This window comes from Heterocephalus glaber, unplaced genomic scaffold (genome assembly GCF_053883595.1).
Source record: "Heterocephalus glaber isolate CG9 unplaced genomic scaffold, H.glaber_assembly_v1.0 deba00001447, whole genome shotgun sequence".
Taxonomy (NCBI): domain Eukaryota; kingdom Metazoa; phylum Chordata; class Mammalia; order Rodentia; family Bathyergidae; genus Heterocephalus; species Heterocephalus glaber.
In genome coordinates, this window is record NW_028258299.1 from 6,538,718 (window position 1) to 6,566,039 (window position 27,322).

The 27,322-nt window shown below is 57.2% G+C and overlaps 2 protein-coding genes across 26 annotated transcripts in view; one reads left to right on the plus strand and one right to left on the minus strand.

Annotated features, from left to right (window-relative positions):
• The window catches only part of Pex14 (peroxisomal biogenesis factor 14), a 137,297-nt gene extending 118,570 nt beyond the window's left edge, over positions 1-18,727 (plus strand). For 3 of the 7 annotated variants that reach the window (XM_004863598.3, XM_021243405.2, XM_087214457.1), the window contains 6 exons: positions 9,181-9,266; positions 12,531-12,633; positions 13,708-13,805; positions 14,527-14,622; positions 16,323-16,414; positions 17,680-18,727. In XM_004863598.3, coding sequence (XP_004863655.1) covers positions 9,181-9,266; positions 12,531-12,633; positions 13,708-13,805; positions 14,527-14,622; positions 16,323-16,414; positions 17,680-18,124 — 920 coding nt within the window. In that variant the 3' untranslated portion in view covers positions 18,125-18,727. Of the gene's footprint in view, positions 1-9,180; positions 9,267-12,530; positions 12,634-13,707; positions 13,806-14,526; positions 14,623-14,726; positions 15,053-16,322; positions 16,415-17,679 lie in introns of those variants that run through there. The other 4 variants (XM_004863600.3, XM_087214459.1, XM_004863599.3 and 1 more) reach the window with 2 other exon arrangements.
• Positions 18,728-22,711: 3,984 nt separating this feature from the next.
• Casz1 (castor zinc finger 1) overlaps positions 22,712-27,322 on the minus strand; it is a 150,243-nt gene continuing 145,632 nt past the window's right edge. For 16 of the 19 annotated variants that reach the window (XM_087214440.1, XM_087214434.1, XM_087214442.1 and 13 more), the window contains one exon: positions 22,712-26,011. In XM_087214440.1, coding sequence (XP_087070566.1) covers positions 24,888-26,011 — 1,124 coding nt within the window. In that variant the 3' untranslated portion in view covers positions 22,712-24,887. The remainder of the gene's footprint in view (positions 26,012-27,322) is intronic. The other 3 variants (XM_021243462.2, XM_004863595.3, XM_087214447.1) reach the window with 1 other exon arrangement.

Consider the following 27,322-nt stretch of genomic DNA (forward strand, 5'->3'; position numbering starts at 1 on the left):
CACCAGTCCGCCATTTAGACGGTGTGTTTTTTGGGTTTGATTTTGGTGCTGGGGATTGCACCCAGGGCCTTGTGCATGCTGGGGAAGGAAGTGCTCTCCTACTGAGCCATATCCTCAGCCCACATCTTGTTGTGGCTGACATGAATCCTGCTGCTGAGAACATTGGTGTGCAGTCTCCAGTGGGCATATATTTTCATCCCTCTCAGGGAAATATCTAGGAGTGGAATTGCCGCATATGGTTGTTTGTATTTCTGTACCCTTCTTTTTTCTTTCTACTTGGTAGTTTTGAAATATAACTTACATACAATAGGAATTAGTACTTTTAAGTGTGCACCTCGGTGAGTTGTACAATGAGTTGTGACCCCTTTACTCACATAACCAGCAATATCCCAGTCACAGTACGGAAGAGTCCCATTACCCTACCCATATCTTTGTGGCCTTTGTCTCAGACCCTGCCCTGCCTCTCCCGTGCTGTCACATAGCTCTGCTTTTAACAGATTTCACATAAACGGAGTCATGTGCATGCAGTTTTGAGTGTGATCTGTGTGGAGAGCGGAGACCTTTGTTTTATTGCTGAGTTGTATTCCAGGGCTCAGCAGATACTTTATTTTGAAATAAATACCTTTTACATCTAGGTAAGAAATAGTGTAGATGTCGTGAGCCACATCTGTCTTCATTGCATACTCTCCTCCTCTTTCCCCCCTTCCTCCTCTTCCCACCCTCTCCTTCTATTTCCTTCCGCTTCTCCCTCTTCTCCTTTCCCCTTTGCACCACTGCGACCCTTTAATAGCGCAGCCCACACAGCTCGGGCTGTGTGGGAGGGCAGGGTGCAGAGCTGGCCCACGGGCAATCTGTGGTAGCTGTTCTGAGGGGACAGACCCATGTGTTATCCTCCTGGCCAGCTGGTAGCCCTTTGGGTTGTTCGTGTTGGTGGCCGTGATTGTCAAGTGCAGGGAACTTTCATTTCTCGTGGGTAAACACCTAGGAGAGGACCAGCCCCGTCATGCGTGAGCGTGTTGAACCTGTAGGAAACGCTCACACCACTTCCCAGAAGGTGCTGCCAGTTTGCACTCTCATCTGCAGTGTGGGAGAGTTCCCATTGTTCCATATTCTTGCCAGAATCTGGTGTGGCCAGTATCTAAGTGTAGATGGCCTCTAAGTGTATGTAGTGGACCTCACTGTGCTGTGGTGTTTGGTTTCTGTTTGGGCATGCAATCCATTTTGAGTTACTGTTGGTGAGAGTGTTTTGTGAGGGCCAGAGTTCCTATTTTTCTATGGATACCCAGTTGTTCCAACACCATTATTGCAGAGATTATCCCCACAGAATTACCTTGGTGTCTTTGTTAAAAATCAGTTGGCTCTTCTGAATTCTTTTTTTTTTTTTTTTTGGTACTGGGGATCGAACTTGGGACCTTATGCTTGCAGGGCAGGTGCCGGAACCACTGAACTAAATCCCCAGCCCTCTTCTGAATTCTTAATGGCTTAATTAGAGCTTTTCTTTCTTTTCTGTTTTCTTTTGGCGGGGGGGGGGGGTCGTGGGGGGGTTGGGGTTCTGGGAATTGAACTCAGGGGCTTGCACATGTTAGGCAAGCTCTCTCCGCCGTTCAGTTATACCTCCAGGCCTGTTTTTGTTTTTTGAGACAGGGTCTCTCTGTGTTGCCCACCCAGGCTGATGTCATATTCGTGGGCTCAAGTGATCTTCCTGCCTTAGCCCCCTGAGTAGCTGGGAAGGTAGGCATATGACACTGCATCTGGCTTCAGTCTTTTTTTTTTTTGCGGGGCTGGGGGTCAACCTGAGCCTTCATACAGGCTAGGCAAGCACTCTACCACAGAGCTATGGCCCAGGGCTCTTCTCTCTCTATCTCTGTCTCTGTCTTGCTGTGTAGCTCCAGGCTGCTCTTGAACTAGCAGCAGTCTCCCTGCCTCAGCCTCCCCAGTGCTGGGGTTACAAGTATGTGCCACCACACTTGGCTAAGAGCTTGTATTTTTTAACTGTATGGAGAAGGGGATACGGACACGCTGCTCAGTGTCCCTCCTACCTGAGCATGACACTGCCGATAGCATCGCAGCCCACGGAGAGGGCCAAGACTGTCACGGGGTGTCCATGTGATCTCAGGTGTGATGGCCATTGGACAATGGCCTTGCCTCTGCCACTGGCTGCCCACTGCTTGTGCTCAGAGCACGCTGTTCTGCTTCTGGTCTCTGCTCACCTGCATTGCTTTGTCCTCTGAGGCCTGCAGCCACCTATAGCCATACACCTGGCACCTCCATGCTAGAGCAGGTGCTGATTTGTGGACTTGCTCCTGTTCAGGAGCCGCCTTCCCGTCTAAGTTTCAGGGTGGCTTCTGGCAACGAGGGCTGCTTTGGGAGCCAGGCCCACCACTGTGAGGAGTGAGGAGGGGCCACAGTGGCTTGCTATTGCTGGTGCCCTGCCTGGCTTGGGCTGCCAGCCCCGAGGACGTGACACTTTGCCCTCTGGTTGTTGGCACACATGGGTGTGCTGTCTCAGCAGGGCGATCTCATGACTGCTTCCAGTGCTGGGCCACAGGACCTCAGTGGCGCCAGAGTGACGAGGACTCGAGCCTTCCCGCCCTACTGCCATGGGGGCGCAGTTCCACGTGTGTATTCTCCCAATCTTGTCTGTACTCATCTGCTGAGGGAGAATGACTTGATCTGTAGAGATCCAGTTAAAGAGATTGAGGATTGCTGGCGTCCTGAATAGTTCAGGAGCCGCGGGGGATGCAGCCCCCTCCCCAGCCTGCCGCTGCCACTGTGGCCTCCCCTGAGCCTGGGCTGTGGGTGGCAGAACTGCCTGGGCAGTTAGGGGGCGTGGGGATCTGAGCTCTCCCCGCCTCACCTCCGCAGCTTGTCCTCCAACCTCCCTGCTGCCCACAGCACAGCAATCCCAGAAGTGCTCAGTTGTGTAGCACAGTCGTTGCTGCCACGGTCAGCTGTCCCTTGTCCTTCACAAGACTCCAGGGACTGGTGTTGCTAAAGAGCCGTGCCCTTTGGCTAGCTGGCTGCTGAGCCTGTGGGGAAAGGCTGCAGGTGGCCAAGTCCTTGGGAGGGGAAGTGTCACCATTCCTGGCCCTGTGGCCCAGGGCTCTGTGCTTGAGACACAGAGGACAGCATGCCTGTCTGGGAGCCACCTGTCGGGCTGTGGCCTGGCCTTGCTGACCCAGGGTCTCTCCCTGTGAGTGCCGGGTCTACCACAGGCCGGCGTCAGAGCAGGAGCCTCAGCGGCTGCTCAGCAACTCATTCTTCCCAGCCGGAGGATTGAGGCCCTGGGGTTGCCCTCCGAACTGAGGGGACGGGAGGGTCTGCTGCCCCCAAGCCCTGCTCTCGGCTGCTGCGCCAGGTCTGCCATGGACTTGGGGAACCCAGCCCTGGGGTGCGCAAGGGCAGAAGCCAGCTGGAGGGTGGGCTGGGGCCAGTTGGGGGCCACTGGGGTGATGTGTAGGAGCCCTGGTCTATTACCCTGGGAAGCCACACAGTGAAGTCATTTCCATTCCAGTTTTCCTCTTCATTTTGCCACCAGACAGAATTGTATCACACATCTCCAAAACGAGTAAAATGGCATTTCAGCCTCTCGTCTTTATAGACTCTCTGAACTTTAGGAAAGATCATTCTGGTCCCTTTTCATTAATAATGAAAACCAGTGGGCAATAAAATGTTCCTAGTGTGAGCCTGGCAGGAGCGCAGTGGCGGTGAGGGGTGAAGGGTGCCTGCCGGGAACCACAGGTGTCTCTCAGCTTCTCAGGTGGCCGCCAGCCAGGTCCTGGTCCTGGTCCCGGTCCCGGTCCCGGTCCCGGTCCCGGTCCCGGTCCCGGTCCTGGTCCTGGTGCCCGTGCAGCAGCTCAGCTTGGCCTTGGCAGTGCTGGGTGCTGGCACTTCGGCTGCATCTGCAGGAAGCACAGGTGCAGTGGCCGTGCTGCCAGGCGACTATGTGAGAGCAGGGCTACTGGGCACCTGAGCATGGTTGCGTGTGGGATGTGCTGAATGCCCACCCCTCTCGAGAGTTCCCGGTGCACCAGGGACCCAGGGACTGGTGTCCTGGTGCGGGACTCAGCCCTCCCGATATGGCTTTCTCAGGAGTTGAGGTCGCACCGCCTGCTCTCTGTGGTCCTCATGTGAGTGTGCACCCAGTGCCGGGTCCTGCATCTGCACTTGGAGCAGAGCTGGCTGGAAGAGCAAGGGGGATGAGAGGAAGCCCCAGGTCCGGGCTGGGGTGCAGCATCCTTCTTCGGTGGTCTCAGCACTTCCTGTTTACCAAGCCATGTTGTCCTCGAAAGGTCACACACCCGCCTCCCAAGGTGGTTTTCTGGCCCAGGACACCACCACCTGGGAAGAAGTGGGGCGTCCTTGCTGCCCAGAACACAAACCTAGAACCTGCAAGAGTAGATGGAGACATGAATGCAAACATGAAAGACCACAGGCTGACCCGAAGAAAAATACACCAGAAGGTATTTAGGATTTGTATCACAAAGGGCTGATAGCTCTGCTATGCGAAGTCTCTCAGAAGCAATAGGGGAACGAAATCAAGCACACTGAGAAGGAAATACTGAGGAAAAGGTGCTCATTCCTCACTTGACGTAAGATCAGTGCAGATGAGAATCAGAGCGCAGCCCCCATCCTTGCTGTCATGTGCCGGGGACCTGTGATGTGACCATGCATCATGTCTGGGCTGAGCAGAAACAGGTGCTGAGTGCAAGGCTTCTGGGGCATTTGGCAGGATCTGTCACAGTTACCCAGGCCCCTGCCTGCTCACCCCCCACCCCAGAAGCGCAGGGGCTCACGGATGTCCTCATGGGAGCTGCCATGTGTCCCAGTGAGATTGCATTAAAGACTGGCATTGAGCTCAGTGAACGCCAACAGGCAATAGGCCAAGTGGAATAGTATACAGCTATAGCAAAAGAAGATTGAGATGGGGAAAAAGAGGGAAAACAAGGTCGTCTGGCCCCCATTACCTTCCATGTGCGTAATAGTTCTCTGGGCAGAAAGCACGAAACCATTAACCGTGGGCATTGGGGGTGGAGGAAGCTTTTGTAGTGGGCTGACTTCCACTCTTTGAAGTGTGTTGTTGCCTTTTAGAATATGTAAAACCAGACTGGGAGTTGAGTGCTGGGAGAGGCCGTGTGTTTGTGGTGGTTTTGTGATTCAGACGGCCAAGCCGTCTTGGGGTCCCGTGACCCCCGTGGGATCCACAGATATGGGGTGTGGGCACCATGCTAGCCAGGGAGAGTTTTAGCCGTCTGTCCCCCTTGCCTCCTTGTTTAGAAATAGTTTTAGTTTGTATCAGTACATGTTTGCAATGCACGGTGGTCACAGTCATCATGGGGAGTTGGTACCTATACTTAGCACATCTCAGTTCCTTTTACTTCCCCTTCCTCTCCCCTCCATTTCTCGATTCCTTTCCTATTTGCAAAAGTTCTATCACCCTGTTTCCTATTATCTTTTATTTTGCACCGTATTTATACTTTGGGTTTCTCACGTAGGAGAAACCATGTGATATTTAAGCTTGTGTGTCTCAAGATGCATCCTACAGATGCATTTTTCTACAGATGATTCAAGTTTATCCTTTTTTTTTTTGGTACCAGGGATCAAACTCATTGTGCTTGAGGGGCAGGCAGTGGAACTGCTGAGCTAAATCCCCAGCCCAAGTTTATCCTTTTTTATGACAGAGTAGTACACCACTGTGTGGAAATACATTTTCATGAGTCATGCTGCTATAAACATGGGTGTGCATGGATCACATAAATATTATGTCTGACTCTTTGGGGAAGATGCATAGATGGGAAGTAGCTGGTTTGAATGCAATTTCTAGTTCTAGTTTTTTGGGGTTTTTTTGGTACCGGGGATAGAACTCCTTGTGGTTGCGAGGCAGGCGGCAGAACCACTGAGCTAAATCCCTGGCCCCCTAGTTCTAGTTTTTTGAGGCCCCCTTGCCTCCTGGGTGAGGTCACCATGCCCACGTAGAGGTCTGTCCACCTTGTAGGCTGTGTCTTGGCCCAGAGAGCGGAGCGTTGGGATACTGTTGCTCTGCTCATGCTCGCTGCAGGGCCTGGCCCCCCCTTGCCGCTGGGCAGCCTGGGGATGGCAGCTCCCAGGCAGGAGAAGGAGAGAGTGGGTGCCCTGGGGTCACGGAAGCCCTTTGTAACCGTGCACAGGAAGCGGGGCCCTCTGTTGCTGGCAGCTACAATTTGGCTGACGTGCCATAGGGCGCCAGGCCCCTGGCCACCGAGGGTGCACTCCGGGAGCCATGGCCGAGCCCGGATCTTGCTGACCCACGTGGCCCTGCTCCCACGGGCACACACCTGTGATGAGGTCGAGGACAAACAGTGCAGTAAGATGACAGCAACGAGTCCTAGACTGGCAGACTGCAACGGTGTACTATTGTAGGACTGTGCGAATATGTTCTCTCTCTAAATTCTTTACTGTACTGTTGATCTTAGCAGTCTCAGCATATCATTTTTTCTTTCCATACTGTGAGTCTTCACTTTCTCACCTAAAGAAAGCATTCTGGGCATTTCTTAGGCTCGTGAGTTGCCAGCACCTCTGCTCCTGCCCTTGGGGCCATTACCGTATCACCTGAGCCTGAGTTGATTTTTCAGGGTGCTCATATTGTAAGCCCTATCCCCAAAATAAGCCCCACTTAAGATTGTCAGCCAGGTGGACGTGTTTAGTATATTTGTTGGAACACACGATAGACATATTGCATTATAAAATAAGAATATTAATATATAATTAAATGTAAATAAATAACATTGACATTAATATTTAAAATAAACCATAATATAACTTATAATAAGCATTTGTAAATCCCATGGGCGCCTCTGGACAAGAGGTAAACGCCTGTGTAAACAGTTGAACTGGAGACTTCTTGCCAAATAACCAATCAGTGTACAGGCGTAACGCGCGAATAATGTGCACACTTGATAACAAGTGGATGTGGTTGTGTCTAATATACGTCTTCATAATTTCATACATCATGTGGAGCCAGGGATGGTGGCGCATGCCTGTAATCCCAGCACTCAGGAGGATGAGGCAGGAGGATCACCACGAGTTTGAGGCCAGCCTGGGCTACATAGTGAGTTCAAGGCCAGCCTGGGTTACACAGCAAGGCCCTAACCGAAAAAAAAAAGGAAAAAAGAAATTCAGGCCAGGATTTGGGCTTTAGAGAGTTATGACGATGTTCTAGATGAAGAGGTTGTGACGTACAGTAAGGAGTTCCATCTCGGGAGGGCGTTCAGAAGTCAGATTCGTTCTTAAGGTCCACACAGTGAGTCTTATACACCTTTGTCACAGATACAGTGTAAAACATGCAGACAAGTACTGTACATAAACTATTTTTACTTTCTCAGTTGCCTTAAAATGGTAGTGCAGGACAGTAGAGCAAGTGGCATTCCGCGGACTGCGTGAATGCACAAGCAGCACTTTCCTAACGGAAGGAGGGCAGGCAGGCGGCTTGGAGCTGGAGGGTCAGCAGTGTGGAGTCGGGTGCACCTGAGGTTGTTGGAGCATACGGATCATGAGCTACTTCCGAGATTTATTCGCACCTGTGAATGTTTGTAATGCTAGGTCCGTTTGTATCTGTGGAAGTTCACAACTCGAATGTTTGTAAGTCAGGGACTTACTGTATTTGAATAAATGTAGATTTTTGTACTTGAATAAATGTCAGTCGTTGTGCATGAAAAAATAAGACATCTGAAAATAAGCCCTTATTGCATCTTTTGGAGCAAAATTTAATATAAGAGAACCCAGTTCTGGGACTCCTCCTCTCAGGAGCTTTTGTTTCTGGAGACAAGGTCTCATTATGTAGTTCATCAGGAGCAATTCCTATTCCCCAATAAACCTTTTCTACTCTTTAAAAAAAAAAAAAAATTTGCTGGGGATTTAGCTCAGTGGTTTTGCTGCCTGCTGCACAAGCGCAAGGACCCGAGTTCAATCCCCGGTACCAAAAAAAAAAAAAAAAAAATTCAATATAGGGCCTGGTCTTGCTTTCGGGGAGATACGGTATTAAGATAATCAAGTCCAAGTGCTGCTGCTAACCCAGGTGGCTGCCAGGTGACTGCCGGGCCGGTAGCAGACACGTGTAGGTAACTGGACAAGGGCAGGGTGCACGTCCTGAGTGGGGCAGAGCAGGACGGGGGGCGCACAGTGCACTCTCAGAATGGTGGGCAGTCTAAAGCTTGTGAATTATTTGGCATTTTCCGTGGAACATTTTTGGATGGTGATTGACTACCCGGAAACTGCAGGTGAGGACACGCTGCACCTGGTCTGAAGGAGCCGGGCCAGAGCCTGCACCTGGGGAAGGCCAGCGACTTCCGAGCACTCTCCTGACTGTGCTCTGTGGCCTGTCCCAGGCCTGTCCCTCGGCCTTTGTGGGTCCTCCAAGGCCTCTCCCACTCTCCTGCCTCAGCTTCCTCCTGCTTAGGACTCAACCTTGGAGGCACTGATGTTGCTGACTCAGCTAGAGACCTGAGCCACCCACCCCCACGCCCTGGGGGACCTGACTGTTCTCCCAGGCTGCAACGCCAGGGCCGGGGTGCTCGCCTGCCCGCATTGACCTCCCACTTCCCTTTGCAAGGCTCTGCTGAGCCCTGGCCCCTCTCCAGGGCTGCCCCCACCTGTATGTCCTGGTCTCAGGTTTTTTGGTTTTTCCACTAGGGAGTGAACCCAAGACCTTTGCACTGAACAAAGCAAAGCACCCCCAGCCTTTTTTGTTTTTTATTTTGAGACATGGTCTCACTAAGTGTCTTAAGTTACCTAGGATGGGCTCAGCTTTTGATCTTCCTGCCTCAGCCTCCCAGAGTGCTAGGATTACAGGCGTGTCTCCGTTCAATAGGCTCTTGCTCTCTGAGGTGGCCTTGGCAGATTTGTGTCTCCTCAGCATGAGAGCTGAGCAAAGAGGGCAGGTTCACCCAGCCCCCGCCCTGGCATGTGTGGCCCCAGTCTGTGCCTCTGTGGCGGGCGTGTAGGTGTGTGTGCGCACACCCAGTGTGTTAGGTCCTGCGCTCCCTGAGCATACCCAGGCCGCAGTCTCCGCACGGCCCCTGCACCCAGCAGTGCAGTCAGCCTCGGTGCCTGGGGACAGGAGTGGACAAGAGCTGAGCCTGTTTCTGCCGGTCACGTGCAGAAGGACGCTGGGCCCCTTCTGACTCTGCCTCTCCCGGCCTCCAGACCCTGCAGGTTCCCGGTGGCGAGACTATGGTGCCTTGGCTGTCATCATGGCCGGAATCGCGTTCGGCTTTCACCAGCTCTACAAGGTAAGCTGTGGGCCGGGGCCTCGGGGCCAAGTCCGGCCAGCCTCTGTCCTTCCACCCTTTTTCCTGGTCCAGGGCTCACCTGGGTGGCAGAGGTGGGCACTGATGCCGCCCATAGCCTGCAGGACATGAGTGGTGGGGGCCAGTCGGCACAGTCGGGCCCTTTCCAGCCTGCTCCTGGGTCACTTGCGGCCTGCGTCACAGCCCGGGTCAGCTCCTCAGAGCAGTGCCTGGCACGAAGCGACTTGCAGGTTAAGAGCCGGGACACTGGAGCCAGCGGCCTGTGCCGCCCCCACAGGCTCAGTTCTCATCCGTCAAGTGGAGACAGGGCTCATGGCGGTTGGCTTTTACAGTGGCTTGGAATCACACCGGGCAGCCCGTGCTCACTTTCAGTCCAGTCTTCCATAAATGATGAGCGAGAGCGCTGTGAAGGTGGTGTCAGCCAGGCTGAAATCCTGGCACCTGGGAGGCTGAAGCAGGAGGATTGCAAGTTCAAGGCCAGCCTGGGCTACACAGAGAGACACTGTCTCCAAAAAACAACAAAAAAAGGCAGGCTTTGTGATACATGATTTTGCCCAAGTGTAGGCTAACGGCAGTGTTTGGAGCACGAGGGGTGGGGAGGCTGAGCCACGTGCTCAGGGAGATGTGTGGGGTTCAGTGCTGATGAGCTGTGGTGTCGGGACCGAGCCACACTGCAGTCGAGGGGCAGCCATGGTGCGTGCCTCCCGGCCGCACCTGAAGATGAAGGGACAGCACCCAGCGGGGACACCCCTGCCACCCCATTGGCCTTAGTCCTCAAGCCACTTGGAGGACCTCATGTAGTCCGGGGATTGCCTGTCCTCCTCGGACTGTGTTGGTGTCCGTATTATGTGGGGTGCCTCTGGCTGCCAGTCAGCCCCCAGCTGAACTGCACCTCCAAGCTGCAGGCTGCAGGCCCAGCAAGTGCTCCCTCCTGGAGACCAGCGAGAGCCCCAGCTTCACCTGGAAGCTGAGCCCTTCCTAGGAGGTGCATAGCCATACGGGGTCCCAGATCCACATCTGCTCACCCTGGAGAGAAGCCCTTTTCTCTTCTGAGGCCTCCAGCTCCACTATGTTTGGGGACTTTTCCCCTAGTACTGGGGAGTGAAACTTGCTAGGCAAGTGCCCTTCCCTTGAGCTATATTCCCAGCCTTTTCTTAGGTTTTATTTTGGGACAGGGTCTAAGTTGCTGAGGCTAGACTCAAACTCAAGATTCTCCTGCCTCAGCCTACTGAATCACTGGATTTACAGGTGTGCAACACTGTGCCTGACTTTGGTGGCTTTTTTTTTAAAAGGACCTGAATTAATTCCCAGCCTTGCCATTGTAACTTTTAGCGCACAACATGTGTTTAAACCTTGCATTCTCAGATTCTTAGTTTTTGACTTCATATGAAAGCTGATGACAAGCTGGGTGTGGTGATGTACACCTGTAATCCCGCCTGTAATCCCGGGAGGATGAGACAGGAGGATTAAAAATTTGAGCTCAGCCTGGGCAATTTAAGAGACCCTGTCTCAAAATTTTAAAAGGGGAGGGCATGCCGGAGATGTAGCTCATTGCCATGGGTTCAATCTGCAGGACAGGAGAGGGGGGAATAAAAGCTAATAGCATAACATCTACTGCTGGAATTGGAAGTTTCCGTGGAGAAACCCTGAAGCAAAATGTCCTGGGCCCTGTCCCTCTGAGCCAGTGTCTGCCTGTGTCTGTGCCCTGTGTCGATGCCTCTTCACATCATGGCCACAGACAGGAACACACGACACGGAGTTTGAAGATGAGGGCCCAGCACCTTGCTTCATCCCGGGGCGGCCCGGTGGAGCCCGGGACGTGGGTTTGGGTGACACCTACCTGTCACCGCCTGTTTCCATGGAGCTCTGTTCTCTCACCTCTGCTTTAAAAAGAAAAGAGACTCCTGAATGGTCAGTCATAAAAGTGACCCAAGAATTTGTAGAACTTCTGTTAACAGTTTCTTTAAATGAAAATAAAAAGGGAGAAAAGGTGGTGAGACACTGCCATGTCACTTTACAGCTCCATGCAGACAGCGGCTGGGTCTCAAGTGTGCGCCTCACCTTGTCACCTCTGACCCAGAGACGAGCTTGTAGCTGGCTGCACGTCTGAGGGTTTCTCGACTTTCATCCTTAGGAAATTTTCCACCTGAAACGTCAGGTTACATTTGATGAGTTTCGCCTCAGTTGTGGGTAATAACTCACACGGTGGCTGAAAAGCACTTTGCAAAATAGAAACTGCCTCTATACAGATGCTAAATGATGATCTCCACTTAGGAGGCGCTCTCGAAATGACTTCTCCCACAAACCCCTGTGAGAGCCCTTTTCCCTCCCCAATACCCACCCCTTAATGGAGAAGTTTACAGCTTTTTCTTCCTAGCTGGGGCCCAGAGTTCTGCCTCCCAACACCGGCTGGGGCCACACTGTGCCCACCTAGCACCACCCAATTCACGGGAGCCCCACTGCCCTCCGGCGGCTCCTGAGCCAGTGGATTTCCAAGCTGCCCCAGGCCACAGGGCTCTGTCTGTTTCCAGCTCCCCTGTTCCCCTGCAGCTGCCAACTTGGCTGGCTTTCCCCCGGGTCAGGTCTCATCCTGTCCTGTCGGCCAGTTCCTTCTGCTCTGCCTTCCAGTCTTGCGGAAGTGGCCGCCGTGGACTCTGCAGTCCCAGGAGACCACGACAGCCTCTTCCGCAGCCCAAGGAAAACCATGCGTTATTCCCTTGTGGAAGGGCCAAGGGTGCTGGGAGTCTGCTGTTGATTTTCCTCTAGTTTCTCCATGAGTTTTTTATTGACTTTTAATCATTTGTTTCTAAGTGGGTGTAACAACTGGTTCCTTCACCGGCTTCAGAGTGTTAGAGATTCAGAGGCCGCCCAGGGGACCAGTTTCTTGTGTCTCCTCCTTCCACCTCTCTGCCTGTCAGCTTTTAGGGTAGAATTCAGACTTCCTGCCATTGGAATGTCCTAGCATCCCCGAGAAGTAAGAGTCGGGTGGGGAGTGAGCCTGGACTGTTGGAGAGTGTCCTGGTTTCTGTCCAGCGCCGCACAAACAGATGGGTTTTCCTGGTCCCCGTTCCCTTCTGGCCCTTGTCCTTATCCAGGCCGAATTTTTCCATGTTGTAATCGCAGTCTCGTAACTTTGCGAGCATCTTGTTCACTTACGGGGTGTGCTGGGTCCCACCCCCGGGAGGACTGAGGAGAAGTTGGGTGGCAGGACCGAGTGTGCCCGCTGCTCATCCCCACTCCTTGCAGAAGTACCTGCTGCCCCTCATCCTGGGTGGCCACGAGGACAGGAAGCAGCTGGAGAGGATGGCAGCGAGTCTCTCCGAGCTGAGTGGCAGCGTGGCCCAGACAGGTAAAGATTAATGACTCCATCAAGTCACCCCTCAAAGCCTTCTCCCGCAGCCCCTCGCGGCCCCCGCCCCTCTCCCTCCATCTCCACTTTATGTGGTGACTTCATTTATCTGCTCTGAGAATCTGTTCACATTTGCAAATGAAGCCGCCGTCATTTCGGTTTAATTTGAAATTGCTTGTTTACTGTCGGCGCGGCCTCAATTAATTATGTTTTTACGGAAAGGCTCCCAACCTCAGAATATTAATAAGGGGAATAAAATGACAGCCTTTCTAAGGGCTGTAAAGTTCATTTTTAATTTCTGCTTCTATGAGGTTTTCAGGGGGGTTTTCAGTGATTTTCCCCCTTCCCTCTAAGAATCCAGTGCAGGGTCAGGAGAGTCTGTAATTACTGTGGCTCCGGGGACCCCGGCCACCTCCTCTGTTATCGACTCCACAGGGCTGGCGCTCATTACCCGCTGCCCCAGCGATGGCCCAGATTAGCTGGGACCTGTCGCACCAGAGGTGGCTTCTCTCCTTTCTAAACTTGTTTACTAGGTGAAGCTCTGGATCTGAAACCCAGAGGCAGGCAGGAGAGCCACTTGGCCCAGGCAAGAGTCCGTGTCCCTCAGGGGCACCTTTGTGGAGCCCCAAGAGTCCCCTGGTGCTCCTGCCCGCTGGAGCTGGCCCTGGGGTCCTGTGATGGGACAGGTGGGCGAGGGCTGGATGATGCCCTGGCACCTGGCTGTGGGCTCTCTGTGCTCATGGATGTGGCCGAGGCCCGAGCTGTGACCCAGGGCGGGGGTGTCCCCTAGCTCCCAAGGACTCGGCAGGGCCCCGAGTTGAGCGATGGGCGTGATAGGCGCTGAGAGGCCGCACGTCACAGCCAGCGTGACTGGGGAGAGGCCGTGGGCACAGTGAGAGGCGAAGAGGAGATACCAGGGCTAGCACCGGGCAGTGGATCGCCAGAGTGCGCGTAAATTACCTGGGGTGTGGGGCGGGGCTGCACATCGACTCTGGGATCGGCAGCACTTGTGGCCAAGGCGTGGCGAGAAGAGGGGACCCGTGGGCACTGACGACACCTTGCTCTTGTCCCCAGTGACCCAGGTGCAGACGACGCTGGCCTCCGTCCAGGAGCTGCTGAGGCAGCAGCAGCAGAAAGTCCAGGAGCTGGCCCAGGAGCTGGCTGCGGCCAAGGTACCGGTCCCCTCGCCGGCCCCAGCGCCCAGCCCAGCCCAGCCCAGCACTCACAGCTCCTGCCCCGGCCCTGCCCTGCCGTGTGCTGGCTGGCCTTGTGGGCTGACTCTGCCCCCCTGCTGTCTGGTCTCACATGGGGATGCAGCAGGGGCTTTGCCGCACTCCACCATCAAGGCTGCTCTTCCTGTCACCTCTGCCTGTGGGCTCTGATGGCAGCTCCATCCTCGAGGCTCTGGAGGCCACTGCCATAGATGTGGGACGTCTGCCTGCAAGTGAGGGTACAGGTCATGACCTGCAGTGGAGGGAAGGGCTAAGCGTGGTCAGTTTACCAGCACCTCACCAAGGCCCTGGGCTATACTTGCTGTGGCACACAGGTTCTCTAAACTCAGGTTTCCTGGGCTCGGGTCTATGAGGAATTGGAGCTAACCAGGGTCAGGTGAGGCTGTTTCCATGCCTCAGGGTCAAAATCTAAGTGGTCCTGGTAGTGTTAGGTTGTAGGATCACACTGCCTGGGTTAAAAAACCAGTGCTGTCCCACCCACAGGTGAGTTAGTTACCTTCTCTGAGTCTTCTTTATCTGTGAAAGGGAGCTGCTGAGGCACCTGTCTCGTAGGGCTGCTTCTATGCTTAGGGCAGTGCTGAGCTCTAGCCAGCTCCCAGGACAGCAACCCAGGTTTCCCAGGTTGGTGACAGTGTCATCTCTGTGTTGCTCACTTGGACAGGCGAGGCCCAGGAAGCAGTGGTCCCGGGGCTCTGTGACATCCTCTGAGGGTTTCACTCAAGCTGCTGTCCCAGCGAAAGCCACCCCTGTTGCACAGGTAGATTGTACACCCAGGAACATGGGCATCTTTCCACTTCCAGGGCACTGGGGTGCCTTTGTGGAGGGTCCTGATGCGCCCCCTCCACTGTCCACCACACACAGGTGCTGCCCGCTTCCTCCTCCAGCTGCTGGGGCTCGGGCTTCCGCAGGCGGGCAGGCAGGCCTGAAGCAGCTTCTCTCCATTATCTTTTGGATTCGAGGCCTGCCAGTGGCCAGCAGCCATTCCGGAAATTGGAAAACTGTTTCCCGGCCTCGCACGTTAAGATTAAGACCACATGTTGCATTGTGAGGAGGGCGGTCGGCCTCACCAACCCCTTCCCTGCTCCCTGTGCTGAAGCCGGGTCCCCAGCTTGGCATCCAACCCATCTGTGTGAGGACTTCAGTTACCCATAAACCGGGGTTCTGAGCTGTGTTTTCTCAGCTGTAATGTAAGTTTTTATATCTGGCTTCCCAACTCCTACTGGAGCACTGTAAAAAATTAAAAAGAAGAGCTTTAAGTAATTAAAAAACTTACATAAAACTCAAGGCTGTGAGTTTTCTACAACTGTTTTTTAAAGAGACTGGCTAAAAAGCCCCAGATGTCAGATTTTATTTCTAAATCCTGGCATCTGGCACCATATGCGTTTGGAAATCTGAGTCCTTTGTAGGCCGCTGAGTGGAAATTGCTCCCTTGTTAATGGGCTGCTGCCGCTTTCAAGGTCTCGGGGAAGCCAGAACAGTGGCTCCTGGGCCCTCGCTGTCTGGTGGTCTGGCGTGGGGACCCCTCAGGGACAGCCAAGGGTGGCGATGTCTGCCTGCTCCTCCTGGAGCTGCGGCCCCTCCGAGGGCTTCTGCCTGCAAGAGTGTCCTGGCTGCCCGTGTGCTAGGGCCACCCACAGCGGCCCTGCCGGGCGTCCGCTGGCAGGGAAGAGGCCAGGGTGTCCCCTCACCAGCCTGGGCCGGCATGTCAGGGAGTGAACCATGCTACCTGTGCACTTGAAGACAGCAAGGGTGCTGTCCAGCCTGGGACCCGGCCCTCATGCCACGGCCACACCTAGGAATCACCTCCATACCTATTCCTGGCCCGGGGACACTGTGTCATCGGCCCCCGCCCCCATCTGTCCCAGCGGGCTTTGCCCAAGGTGAGACATATCTAGGAGACCCTGCCATGGTGTGTGTGGCGGGACCGTGTCCCGGGGCAGCTCTCTGGCTGCTCAGCACCCCCATCTCAAAGGGGGCTGAGACTGGGCGAGGCTTACAGGTGGCTTTGCACATAGCCAGGGGGAGCCGAGGTCTGAAGCAGTGGGAAACAGCACACCTTGGGGTCAGCCTGCCCTCCCTGACACCCTAAGGTGGGCCCCACACCTGGCAGTGCGCCCCTTGGCCCCCATGCTTCTGCCCCTGCTGGTGATCTCTTTTGGAAGGGGGCAGAATCTCATTTTGGGATGTGGTTGGCAAACGATGGTGCCTTCCCTCAGTTGTCACATAGGTCCCATTGCAGAAAGCACAGTGTCTCTCATGGCCGTGACACCATGGTGTCCCCTGGGAACAGAATGATTTCCTCACGTCACCAGGTGTCCGGTGCGGGCGAACTTGTGTTTGGGTGTCTTGCAGGCAGGCCCCGAGTGGGCAGTGGCAGAGCCTTCTCGTGGGACACAGAGCGCCCCACCAGGGTCCTCCTACTCTGCTGACCTGTGACCCCCGTGCTTTGACTTTCAGGCCACCACGTCTACCAACTGGATCCTGGAGTCCCAGAATATCAGTGAACTCAAGGCAGAGATTAACTCCTTGAAAGGGTTGCTTTTGAATCGGTAGGAGGCAAGGCCTGGGCTTGGGGTGGCCTGCAAGTGGAAGGGAACACTGTCTCCCGGGTCCCTGACCAAGCGGGGTGTTCAGGCACTGGGCTTGGGGACCCATGGAACTTGTGGTTTCCCTCCCCTCAAAGCTCTTTCCCACCACAGGGGTGGCAGTCTGGGAAGCACACAGGTCCCCGGGCTGTCAGACCTGGCCAGGGGCTGGGCGAGGGAGAAAGTATGGGCCCTGAGCAAGGACGATGGCAGCTCTCCCTGACCTTCCTGAGCCCCGGTGACATCAGTGACAGCTCTGCCCAGAGAACCCCCCCCCCAGGGCCACTAGGGGGCCAGTTCTGCAATTGCATGGTCCCCACCTCCCTGCCAGCTTCCTTAGTGTCCCTGTGCTGTCCCTCTGCTGGGCAGCACATTGTTAGCACTGCAGCCATGATTGTAGGCTGCCACTGTGTCCTGCTTTGCCCAGGACTGTCCTGGATTTGAAGCCGCAAGTCCAGTGTCCCCAGAGCCTCTCGGTGAGCGCGTGCCCCCACAGGGTGTCCCGCTGGCCGTGGTGGCTGCTCGTGGTCCCCAGAGGAAAAGAACGAGTCCGTGATACTATGGCAGAGTAGGGATGCCTTGGGGTTGTCGAAGGGGGACCCCTGTGCCTCCGTCGTCCAGAATCTAGGAGATGGCTCCTCTGTGGCAGGGGGCATGGGAGAGGAAGCTGCAGATGAGATCTGGTGTGTGTCGCTGGGGGTGGTGTGTGCCCCTCGCGTGCAGTGCTGGGAACAGTGGCGGCCAGGGCAGGGTGCGGCGGGGCCTTGTCCCCTTGCCTCGGGCAGAGGTGGCCTGCATGTCACAGAGCTTCTCTTGGAGCTGTGGCCAGGCCCCCGACCCCTGAGGTCCTCCTGGGGTGTGGGGTCACCAAGGCGGGGCAGAGCTGGCCCTGCACCCAGAAGTGTCGGCCTCGGGTCTGCTGAAGCACACTGCTGTCACCCTTGGGCTCTGATGTCCGCGAGCCCTAGGCCAGGGACCAGGCTCCCTGCTGCCACCCTTCCCGGGCCATCGAAGGCGTAGCACCTAGGCCTCGCTGTCCCGAATCCCCCTCCTGGCCCTAGGTGGAAGTGGGGACAGTGCTGGGTTGGGAGGGAGCCAGCTCAGGGTGTGGGGTCCCCAAGGCCACAGCCTCCCTGGACACGGTGGCCGGGGCCAGCACAGCGTCTTGGCTGCTGGAGCCCAAGTCAGCAGGTCAGCACCCACTCGGCTTCTCTTCCCCCTTCCGCCAGGAGGCAGTTCCCGCCGTCCCCTTCGCCGTCGGCCCCGAAGATCCCCTCCTGGCAGATCCCGGTCAAATCGCCGTCACCCTCCAGCCCCGCGGCCGCCAACCATCACAGCAGCAGTGACATCTCCCCAGTGAGCAACGAGTCCACGTCGCCATCACCTGGGAAGGAGAGCCATAGCCCCGAGGGCGCCACGGCCGCCTACCACCTGCTGGGCCCGCAGGAGCAGGCCGAGGGCGAGGTGGACGTGAAGGGCCAGGTGCGCATGGAGGTGCAGGGCGAGGAGGAGAAGAGGGAGGACGAGGAGGACGAGGACGCGGGCCAGGCGGACGAGGAGGACGTGCTGGGGGTGCAGAGGGAGGACCGCCGGGGTGGGGACGGGCAGATCAACGAGCAGGTGGAGAAGCTTCGGCGGCCTGAGGGTGCCAGCAATGAGAGCGGGCGGGCCTAGGGCCCCTCGCCGGGGTGTCGTCCAGCGCTGCCCTCTGCTCGGCCCAGGAGGGCGGCCGGCGTGGGTGGGTGGCGCTGTCTCCCCGTACATGGGGGGGGGGGGTGGTCCAGCAGCCTTGTCACCCCAGCCTGCGGCCCTGGGTCTGGTCCCCAAGGCGGGCGGCACCGGACCTGGGGCTCCAGGCCCGCCACCTCCTGGAGACGTCCTGCCCAAGCGTGTCTGTCAGGTGTCTCGGCTAGCGTGGCACCGTGCATGGCAAGAGCTCCTGTTGTCCCCGTCTCCTCCTTCTCCCCGGTGGGGCGGAGCTGCAGTCCCCTTGCCCTCTGCTGTCCCCCTCCGTCCCCTGGGCCTGGCCTCCTCCTCTGCCACGTTTCAGAAGCCAGAGCCCTGGACCTGCTGTCGGCCCCCCACACCAGGACCCCGGCCCGTCCCACGTGCCCTCCCACCTTCAGACTCCTTGCCCGGCTCTGCGCAGCCCCTCTCCTACGGCGGAGGGCAGCAGGGCCTCCCCGAAACACGTGTCCCTCCGTGTGACCGTGTAGATTCCGGAACATGAGAGACGACTGTACATAACTGTAATAAAGACGAGTTGCCACTACTTAACTCCTGCCTGTGGCTCCTCTCTGCCTGTCACCCTGGGACCCTGCACAGCGTCCCCACCCCAGCGTCCCAGGTGACCTGGAGGGCTGGGAGGGAGCGCACTGTCCTCCCGCTGCAGGCGCTGTGCTGCTCGCGCGGTGTCTGTGTGGGTGACATCCCCGACCGACAGCAGGAGAGACCTCCGTGACTGTATATAGACCTGCTGCTTCGAGGAGCGAGGAGCCAGAGCTGCCTTCCTTAAATGGTGCACATTCCCGAGCAGCCGCGAGCCCGCGAGCGGAGCCGGGTCTCCTGCTCTTCTTCTCCGAGCTCTGCCTTCCCCTCCCCTGCAACCTCCACGCTGGGCACCAGGGCTGCGGCTCCTGCCTGGGCTCTGCTCCCTCAGGCCCTGTGTGAGCCAGGCCTGTGCGCTGGGCACCGCCCCAGCCCTGCTCCTGTATGTGGGCACCAACATGGTCCGCCTCTCATGTGGCATTTCCATGGCCCTCTTCCTCATGTGGGCACTGCCACATACATACTGAGAAGCAGCCCCTGGCCATGGCCGCCACCGCACATGGAGTGTGGCACAGGCCTGAGCCACTCCAGCAGCTGCAGCTCGCTGTTGTTCTGAGGCAGGCGGAAGCCACACCAGCCACTGCTGGGCTTGGTGTGCTTTATGCTGTGTCACCTCTGCTGTGGGCCTGCTGAGGGAGCAGGTCGGCAAGCCTCTGGACTCTCGGCCCCAGTCCCGGTGTGGCTGGCAGCTCTGCCCTGCCTGCTTGTCACCTCTGTGACACTCAGGTCAATGAGCCACTCAGGGAAATGAGCCCTGGTGAGAGTCACCTGTTGACCTCTTCCTTTGACTCTGGCCTCGAGTCCCTGAGGAAGCCAGGTTTCCCAGCTCCTGGGGTGACCAGCCTTGCCCAGGTGAGGGGGCCCCCGGGAGCCCCAGCCTTGGGAGCCAGGTAGCCTCAACAGGGACCTGAAAGAGGGCCAGGTGGCCCCAGCCCACAGCTGGTGACCCGGCTTCCCACCCTCCAGCCTGCATAGGGACTTCCATAGGACGGGACGCCTGGGCCCGGGAGTGGCACTGCTAGGGAGGTTGGTGACCATTTATCATTAGCTGTAACTTCCGAGGCCATTCCTGATGGCGCCAGAGAGGGAGACCTGGACGGAAGCAGAGCCCCAGCCATGACAGTGCCTCTGCCCCATGTCCCCGCAGGAGCTGGGCCCCGCTGTCCCCAGGTCGGTGGGCTGGAAGGCCCCTGAGCAAGCTCGGGAGGAGGGCCCAAACCCTGGGGCCCAGGCCTTTGCCCCCCAGGTCCTGAGCACCGAGTTGAGCTTTTGAGGACGGAGAGGTTGGCGCAGCTTCAGGGAGAGAAAAACCCCTCCCCAAAACGGCGTGAGTGCTGCCTAATAAAGGCAGCTGCTGGACGAGGGCAAACAGCCTTTGAAAAAAAGCCTTTCATTAGAAAAATAATGCATTTCATCCAAATAAGGTAAAAATATTCGGAATGGGGCAGAAGTGAGCAGCAGGCAGCGCCTGTCAGGCCCTTTCTGGAAGGGAGTAGATTATTAAACTCAATTACGATGGCTTTTTATAAAGTGTCCTTTAGGAGAGCACCGGCCCTGTGCTCACGGGCCGCAGGCACTGGCCTGACCCCCTGGTCTCTGTGACCCGGCTCGGGCACACCCTGTCTGTGAGGCCAGGCCTCGAGTGGCATTCATGCCACCGGGGAGGCAGCAGGGACCCAAGCAGGTGGGACAGGGAGGCTCAGGGTCAGGGAAACAGGCTGCCACGTTTGTACCCCAGAAAGTGTTTCAATCATGGAATTCTGTGTCCGATGTTTAGGGAAGGGAGACAGTACCGGAGGAGATCACGAGTCCTCTCCACTGTCACCTCTGCCCCTCAGTAGCTGAGTGTTTGTAGGATGTGGGTCTCTGTCCCTGTCCCTGTCTCTCTGGGCTCAGCACAACTGTTTGTTCCCAGGGAATTGGCCTGTGGGGGACGGGTGTCAGTGCTTCCACGGGTACCATGGAGACCCACAGTGCGGCAGTCAGGGTCTCCCCCATGGGAGGCCACGTGGCTAGGCTTAGCTGTCAGTGGCCCTTTCTCCCCCTGAGCTGGCTGTCCTCCTGGGAGCTCGCCTGTCTGTCCCACCCCACAGGGACAGGTGGCCAAGCCAGGCCTCTGTTCATTTCCTGCAAGGCCCCCAGATCTGGTGCTTTTTATTTTCTTTTTGCAGTACTGAGGTTTGAACATGGCGTTCGCACTGAGCTACATCCCAGCCCTTTTTATTTTTTATTTTGAGACGGGGTCTCACTAAGTCCCTAAGTTGTCCAGGCTGGGCTCAAACCTGTGATCCTCCTGCCTCAGCCTTGTCCAGAGTGCTGGGATCAAGATGTGCGTCACCACACTCAGCGGATCCTGGCACTGTTGCGGGCCCTGTACCGCCCCTGCTTCTCACAGGCCTGGCCTGGGTCAAGGCGGCTATTACCTGTGTGGCCAGGGCCGCCACTCGTGACAGTGGGCGGACAGCACGTCGCTGCGTCCTCAGGGGAGGGCCTGACAGCTGGGCCGAGCTGCGAGCCTATGCAGCTGGTGCTGGCTCTTGCGGGAGGTTACAAAACTCTTGAATTTGCCCCAGTTTAGCGAGGAAGCATCCCTCTGCCGCAGCTAATTAAGTCCCAGGATGAAAACATGTTTTACTGCGCTTCCTACTGAGCCCAGTAAGCCGCAGGGAGTGGTGGGGCTGTAGCCCGGCACCCTTCAGGCTCCGGGGTGTGGTGGGCGGGGCACCCTGCGCGTCGGCATGGTGGCACAGCGTCTGATCAGGGAGAGCCCCTCTCATGCCCTCTGGGAACACCAGGTGTCTGAGGCTCGGTGCAGGGAACCCCTGGAACTTGGGCTCCCTCCCTAGGCCCTTCCTTTTGAGTGGCCCAGCTGGGAAGCTGATGCTGGGGTCTCCCCGCCCCTGGGCATCTGCTAGGGTCTGTCCAGGCCTAGAAGACCTGGAGGACAGAGAAGGGTGAAGGTTGGGGGTCTGGTCAAGGTCAGCAAGCCACCCTGGGTCCCTGTCCTTCCTCTCCCGGGGCCCACGAGCTGACCCCCGGGCCCTGACCCGATGCCTGTTGTCCCCTCCGGGCACCCCGTGGCCACAGCACCCGCTGCCACCCCTCAGGGTGAGCTTGGGCTCAGCTCCCGGCCTCCTCCGGCCCCACGGGAGGCCTCGTGGCCCACCAGTGCCTGCAAGCCTCCAGTAATGGTTTTAATTTGTTGAACTTGTGTTTTATCCCATAAATTAGTCACTGTTTTATTTAACAGAATCGAGATATCCACAAACAATAGACGAGTTCCAACTTGAACATTTTAATAAGACCGAAAAAAGTCTGTATTTTCAGGGCTGCTGCAAACATATTTATGTAAATAGCCTGCTGCGTTCCAGGAGGAAGCAGAAGGGATGGCCCTGTGGGCAGCCGGCTCCTCGGTGGGAAATGACACTGGGTGGCTGTTGAGGGGCAGAGGCCACCCCTCTTCATCCCCAGCAGTGCTCGAGCGGGCCTGGCACAGTGAGGGGACAAGTGTGTGGCAGGAACCCATCTCATGAGCCCTGCACAAGTGGGTGTGGTGTTCCCCTTAGCAGGAGTGTGACAGGCCAGCCAGATGCTCCCCAGCACAGAGAATGGGGTGGGTGCCACACGTCCCCTCCCCCAGGCCGAGACTTGAGGCTTCACTGATACCTGGTCCTGCCCAGCGATGGCCCCAGGCAGGGCTGAGGGAGCCACCCTCCTGGCGGGCGTGGCTTGTGTTCCCACGTCTGTTCCCAGCAGCCAGAGGACCTGGCCCGATGCCTGGGGGAGAAACTGACTCTGTCCCCCCTTCCTGCCAGGCTTGAGGCTGACTGACTCCTCCCCTCTCCCCACTGGTACACGAGGCCCGGCTGGGATTGTGCCACCCCACACAGCTGGGTCACACAACTGGCCAGCCGCTTGGGGGTGATTTAAAAAATAAAGGATAACCTGATGGATTTTTTTCCAGTTTTTATTGAGTGAAAATGTCAAACCTTGCATCAGTCATGCAAAAAAATCAAATAAATAAAACACATATATTAAATTTCTAATAGCACTAAATTCAAGTGGAAAAATATTCAGTTCTTAATAACCAGGTGCCGAGGAGACCAGATTCAAGTAATCAGAGCACACGCTGTTCAGTTCGGTTTCACGGTCTGCATTTTTTTTTTGTCTCAAAACCTCTCTATATATCTCTATATATCTATATATGTATATACATATAGATATATACACACATATGTGCATACATATTATTTTATATTTATATATATACACATACATAGTTATAAAACATTAAAAAGAGCATTGGTGGATCAAGCATCGTTTTCCCCACAGAAAGAAAATAAAACAAAAATTACACATTAAAATTCAAAATGAGCTAGCAATGGCTTATAGTCCTAGTGTGCAATATGAAGGGTATAAAAGGCTGGACTTCGCACTGTCCACATCTTTTGTCTTTTGTTTTTTTTTTCTTGGTTTGATTTTGCTACATTGGAAAACATTTTTTTTCCTTTACAAAACTCCTTCCACAGATGCAGGGTCCCGTGGGAGGGCGGAGTCTGGGCCAAGCAGCACGGGGGCCGCAGAACTTGGGGGGCTCTGGTGAGGGTGTGGGAATCAACCTACTTCCTATCGGGCTCGGTACACTGTGACCGCTCCTCCCTCCCTCCCTCCCCATTCCTCTTCAGTTCAGATGCCCTGGCTTTCTGGCTGTGGGTGGCAGAGAGGACACACACACACACACACACACACACACACACACACCCCAAAAGAAAAAAGAAAAGAGGAAAAAATAGAGAAGGGAGGCTGAGGCAGGAGAATTGTCACAAAGTTCGAGGCCAGCCTGGACTACACAGTGAGTTCAAGGCCAGCCTGAACTGCATAGTGAGACCCTGTCTCAAAAAGCCAAACCAAACAAAAAAAAAAAGGAAGAAAGGAAAAGAAAGCCGTGTCCCACTGGGGCAGGACCCTGGGAGACCTGAGGCCAGCATCTCTGGTCACAGCCCGGCCCCGCCTCTGTGGCCCCGGCCAGGTGTGCCTGCAGGTGGCCCATGTGGCGCTCTGATGGTTCCACCGCCCCAGGAAGGGATGTTTTGAAAAGGGGACCGAATCTGGATGGGCCGCACCAGCAGAGAAGCACCGCAAACAAAATAACAAACTGGAACAAGAGCGCCCTACAGAGCCACACGAATAACCAAGAGAAAACTCAAATGTTAAATTAACTACAAACTGGGATCAACAGTAAGAGTCTGTTTTTCTCATCTCTACAAAATTCAAGTGAGAAGCTGGGATCACGCGCACCATCAGTGCTAGTGTGAAGACAGACGGCCTCAGACCGCTAAGGCCTCCAGTCAGCGCCACCCACGACCCCGCAGGAAATGGCATTCAGGCCTGCAGGCCCTGGGCTGGTCCAGAGGCGGCCTGCACTGCACCCACCTGCTGTGGATTCTTTTTGTTCTATGTAGAATAATAACCTTTACAGGAAAAATACTGTACAACTTTCTGGTATCTTTTTCCATTCTGAATATTAAAGCCCAAAACAGTCGCATCCTTCCTGTTTGGACCCAGGGTGGCCCAGACCCTGGCCCCACCTCTCGGGGACACAGCCCGCACTGGGGGTGGCTGGTGTCACCGCGCAGACCCAACCCCAGCCCGGGGGAGGGGACAGTTGCAGCGGCCGGGCCCCCGGCGGGTAGGTGGCAGCGTCCCTGCAGTGTCACCACGCTGGCCGCCTCCGCCCGCCCTCCCCTGGCCAGGGGGCGTCTTAGCTGCACGTAGGGGCCCTGCCCGAGGCTGCAGGTGCCGGGGGGTGTCCCGGGCGTCCCCGGCGCCCCTGGGTCCTGAGCAGGGACGATCTGGCTCCAACAGGACCCGAGCGCCGGCGGGTTCCCCGGAGATCCCGCCTTCGGCCTCGCAGGGTGCGCGGGCGCCCTGTCCTCCAGCCGCTGAGCTGCTCGTCCGGCCCGGAGCACCAGGGGTCCCCGCCTCTGTCCTGAGACGGACTCGGGGTCCGGAAGCACCGGCGGGGCACGGGCGCCTCCCCTCCCGGTCTGGACGAGCGGGCGGGCGGGACTCTGTAGAGGGAGCGTCCACAGACAGCGCGAGGCGGGACCTAGGGCGATGCCGCGGCGGGCGCTGGCCCCGGGGTGCCCAGGGCCACCAGCGCCGGGGCCTCGGCTGCCGCCTCGGGCAGCGACTCCTCCGAGTCGGTGCGCAGGTCCTCGTCGTCGTCGTCCTCGTCGTCGTCGTCGTCCTCGTCGTCGTCCTCGTCGTCGTCCTCGTCGTCGTCGTCGTCCTCGGCCTCCTCCTGCATCTCCAGCTCCTCCTCGTCATCCTCCTGCGAGGACTCCCCCGCGGCCTGGACAGCAGCGCTGGCCGGGCCGGGCACAGTGGGCCCCTCCTGCGGGCGGGAGGCAGCTGCGGCGGCGTCGGGCGGCCCGGGGTCACCCGCATCGCCCAGCGCCAGGGCCAGGCCCAGGCCCGTGGCCGCCGACTGCAGGAAGAGCAGCGACGCCCCGGGCTCGGCGCCGAGCGCGAGCGCCCCATCCAGGCCGCCGGGCGAGGGCGAGGGCGAGGGCGACGCGGCGGGCGGCTCCCCGCGCTCCTGCTTCTCGTGCTTGCGCTTGTGCGAGTCCATCTGCGACATGCCCACCACCGTGTGGCGGCAGCCCGGGTAGGTGCAGTGGAAGTGCGAGCACTTGAGCTTGTACTTGCAGTCGGGCACGGCGCAGTCTGCGCTCGAGCTGAACTGGCAGAAGCCCGCGGCGCTGATCACGTCCTGCTTGCCGTGGTGCTTGCGGTGCGCCGTGACCTTGGTGCTGTCGGTGCAGCGGAAGCGGCAGCGCAGGCAGTGGAAGTGCGTGCTGGTGCCCGAGAATGGGCAGTCGGTGAAGTGGCAGCTGAGCGAGGCCTTGAAGCGCTTGAAGTCGTCCAGCACCAGGTTGTCCACGCGGTCGTGATGCTGCGCGTGCTTGTACATGTGCGTGCGCCCGCAGAACTTGTAGCCGCAGTTCTCCCGAGTGCAGTGGTAGTGCGTGACCTTGAGTGAGAACTGGCAGGCCGCGTCCTTGCAGTCCTCGTAGAGGTCGAAGCGCCGGAAGCCCTCCAGCATCATGCCCTCGTCCAGCATCTTGCGCGAGGAGGCCGTCTTCCGCCGCTTGCCGAAGGGCGACATGTCCTCGATGATCCAGAAGCGCTTTTTGGCCCCCGAGGCGGTGGGCATGGAGATGGTGTTCCCTGGGGAAGGTTGTGGGAGGTCAGCGCAGAAGGGGTGCCCCTGGCACCGTGCCCAGGACAACACCCACGAGGGTCCAGTCCCATGCGGGGGCCGGGGAGTCCCGGGCAGCCCGTCCTCTAGGTCCTCCTGGAGCACCCGACCAGGTCTGCGGGGAGGCGGTGCTGCTTCCTGGCCGGTTCGGGTGGGGACCGAGGACAGTCCTGGTGCCAGCAGAAGCTGAGGGGGAATCTAGGCCGGCAGTGTAATTACCCAGGTTGAACGGGGGCCAGGAAGCCCTGGCAGGCTGGCCTCTAATAGGGATGGGCGGCTCCCTGCTGCTCGCCTGTCCACAGGGGACCTGGCTGCCCTCGGGGGTGTGGCCAGCGCCCCCCCCGGCCCTGTGGGCCGCCCCTCTGCATCCCATCCCAACTCTCCTTGGTAGGGGAAAGTTTTCTGTTTGTTTCTAGTACAGGGGATTGAACCCAGGGCCTTTGCACTGAGCTAAATCCCCTGCCCTTTCATTCTTTAAATTTTATTTCATTAGTACATGTTTCATTAGTACATGTTTGCAGTACATAATGATTACATTCATCCCTTTATCTTTTATTTTGAGACAGGGTCTCATCAAGTCAATGAGGAGTCCAGGCTGGGCCTGAACTTACGAATCTCCTGCCTCAGCCTCCCTGAGTGCTGGAATTACAGGCCTGTGCCACCAAGCTTGCTATACCAGAAGTTCCTTGAGGTCCCACCAGGGTGTTCTGCGCCTAGGCGACCTGGGGGCCCAGGCCTCAGGGGCTAAGCTCCAGGATGCCCTGCCCTCTCGCCCAGAGCCCTTCCCTGCCAGGATGGCAGCAGGGGCTCCTCGGTGGGAGCAATCATGAGGGCCCAGCCTGGTGCCAGGCTGCTTCCCAAGACACGGGCCCTGCGGCCAGGGACTCCTTCACCCCGTTTCTGGGAGACACCTGCAGCCCTACAGCCTCCTGCTGGCTTCCGGGAAGAGACCCCTGGCCCTGGCACTGCCCAGAGACTCCAGAGACCCCAGGCCCAGCCTTACCTAGGGTGGGGATTGGCACGGCCTTCCCTGGCTTGCCTAGATTGCCCAGCCGCCACTCTGCCCACCTGTGGGACAGGCCCAGTCACCTGGCCTTGGCAGATGGAGAGAAAGCAGGGAGAAGGATGGGCTGGGACGTGGGAGGGCCCGGCCAAAGGGCAAAGTCAGTTACGCCAGCAGCGGAGCTTTCAGCGTGCCCTGCTCACTGCCTCCCCTGGGTGCCTGCACAGAGTGTGCCGGACAGACGCGGGGAGGAAGGGCATGGACGGAGAGGCAGGCT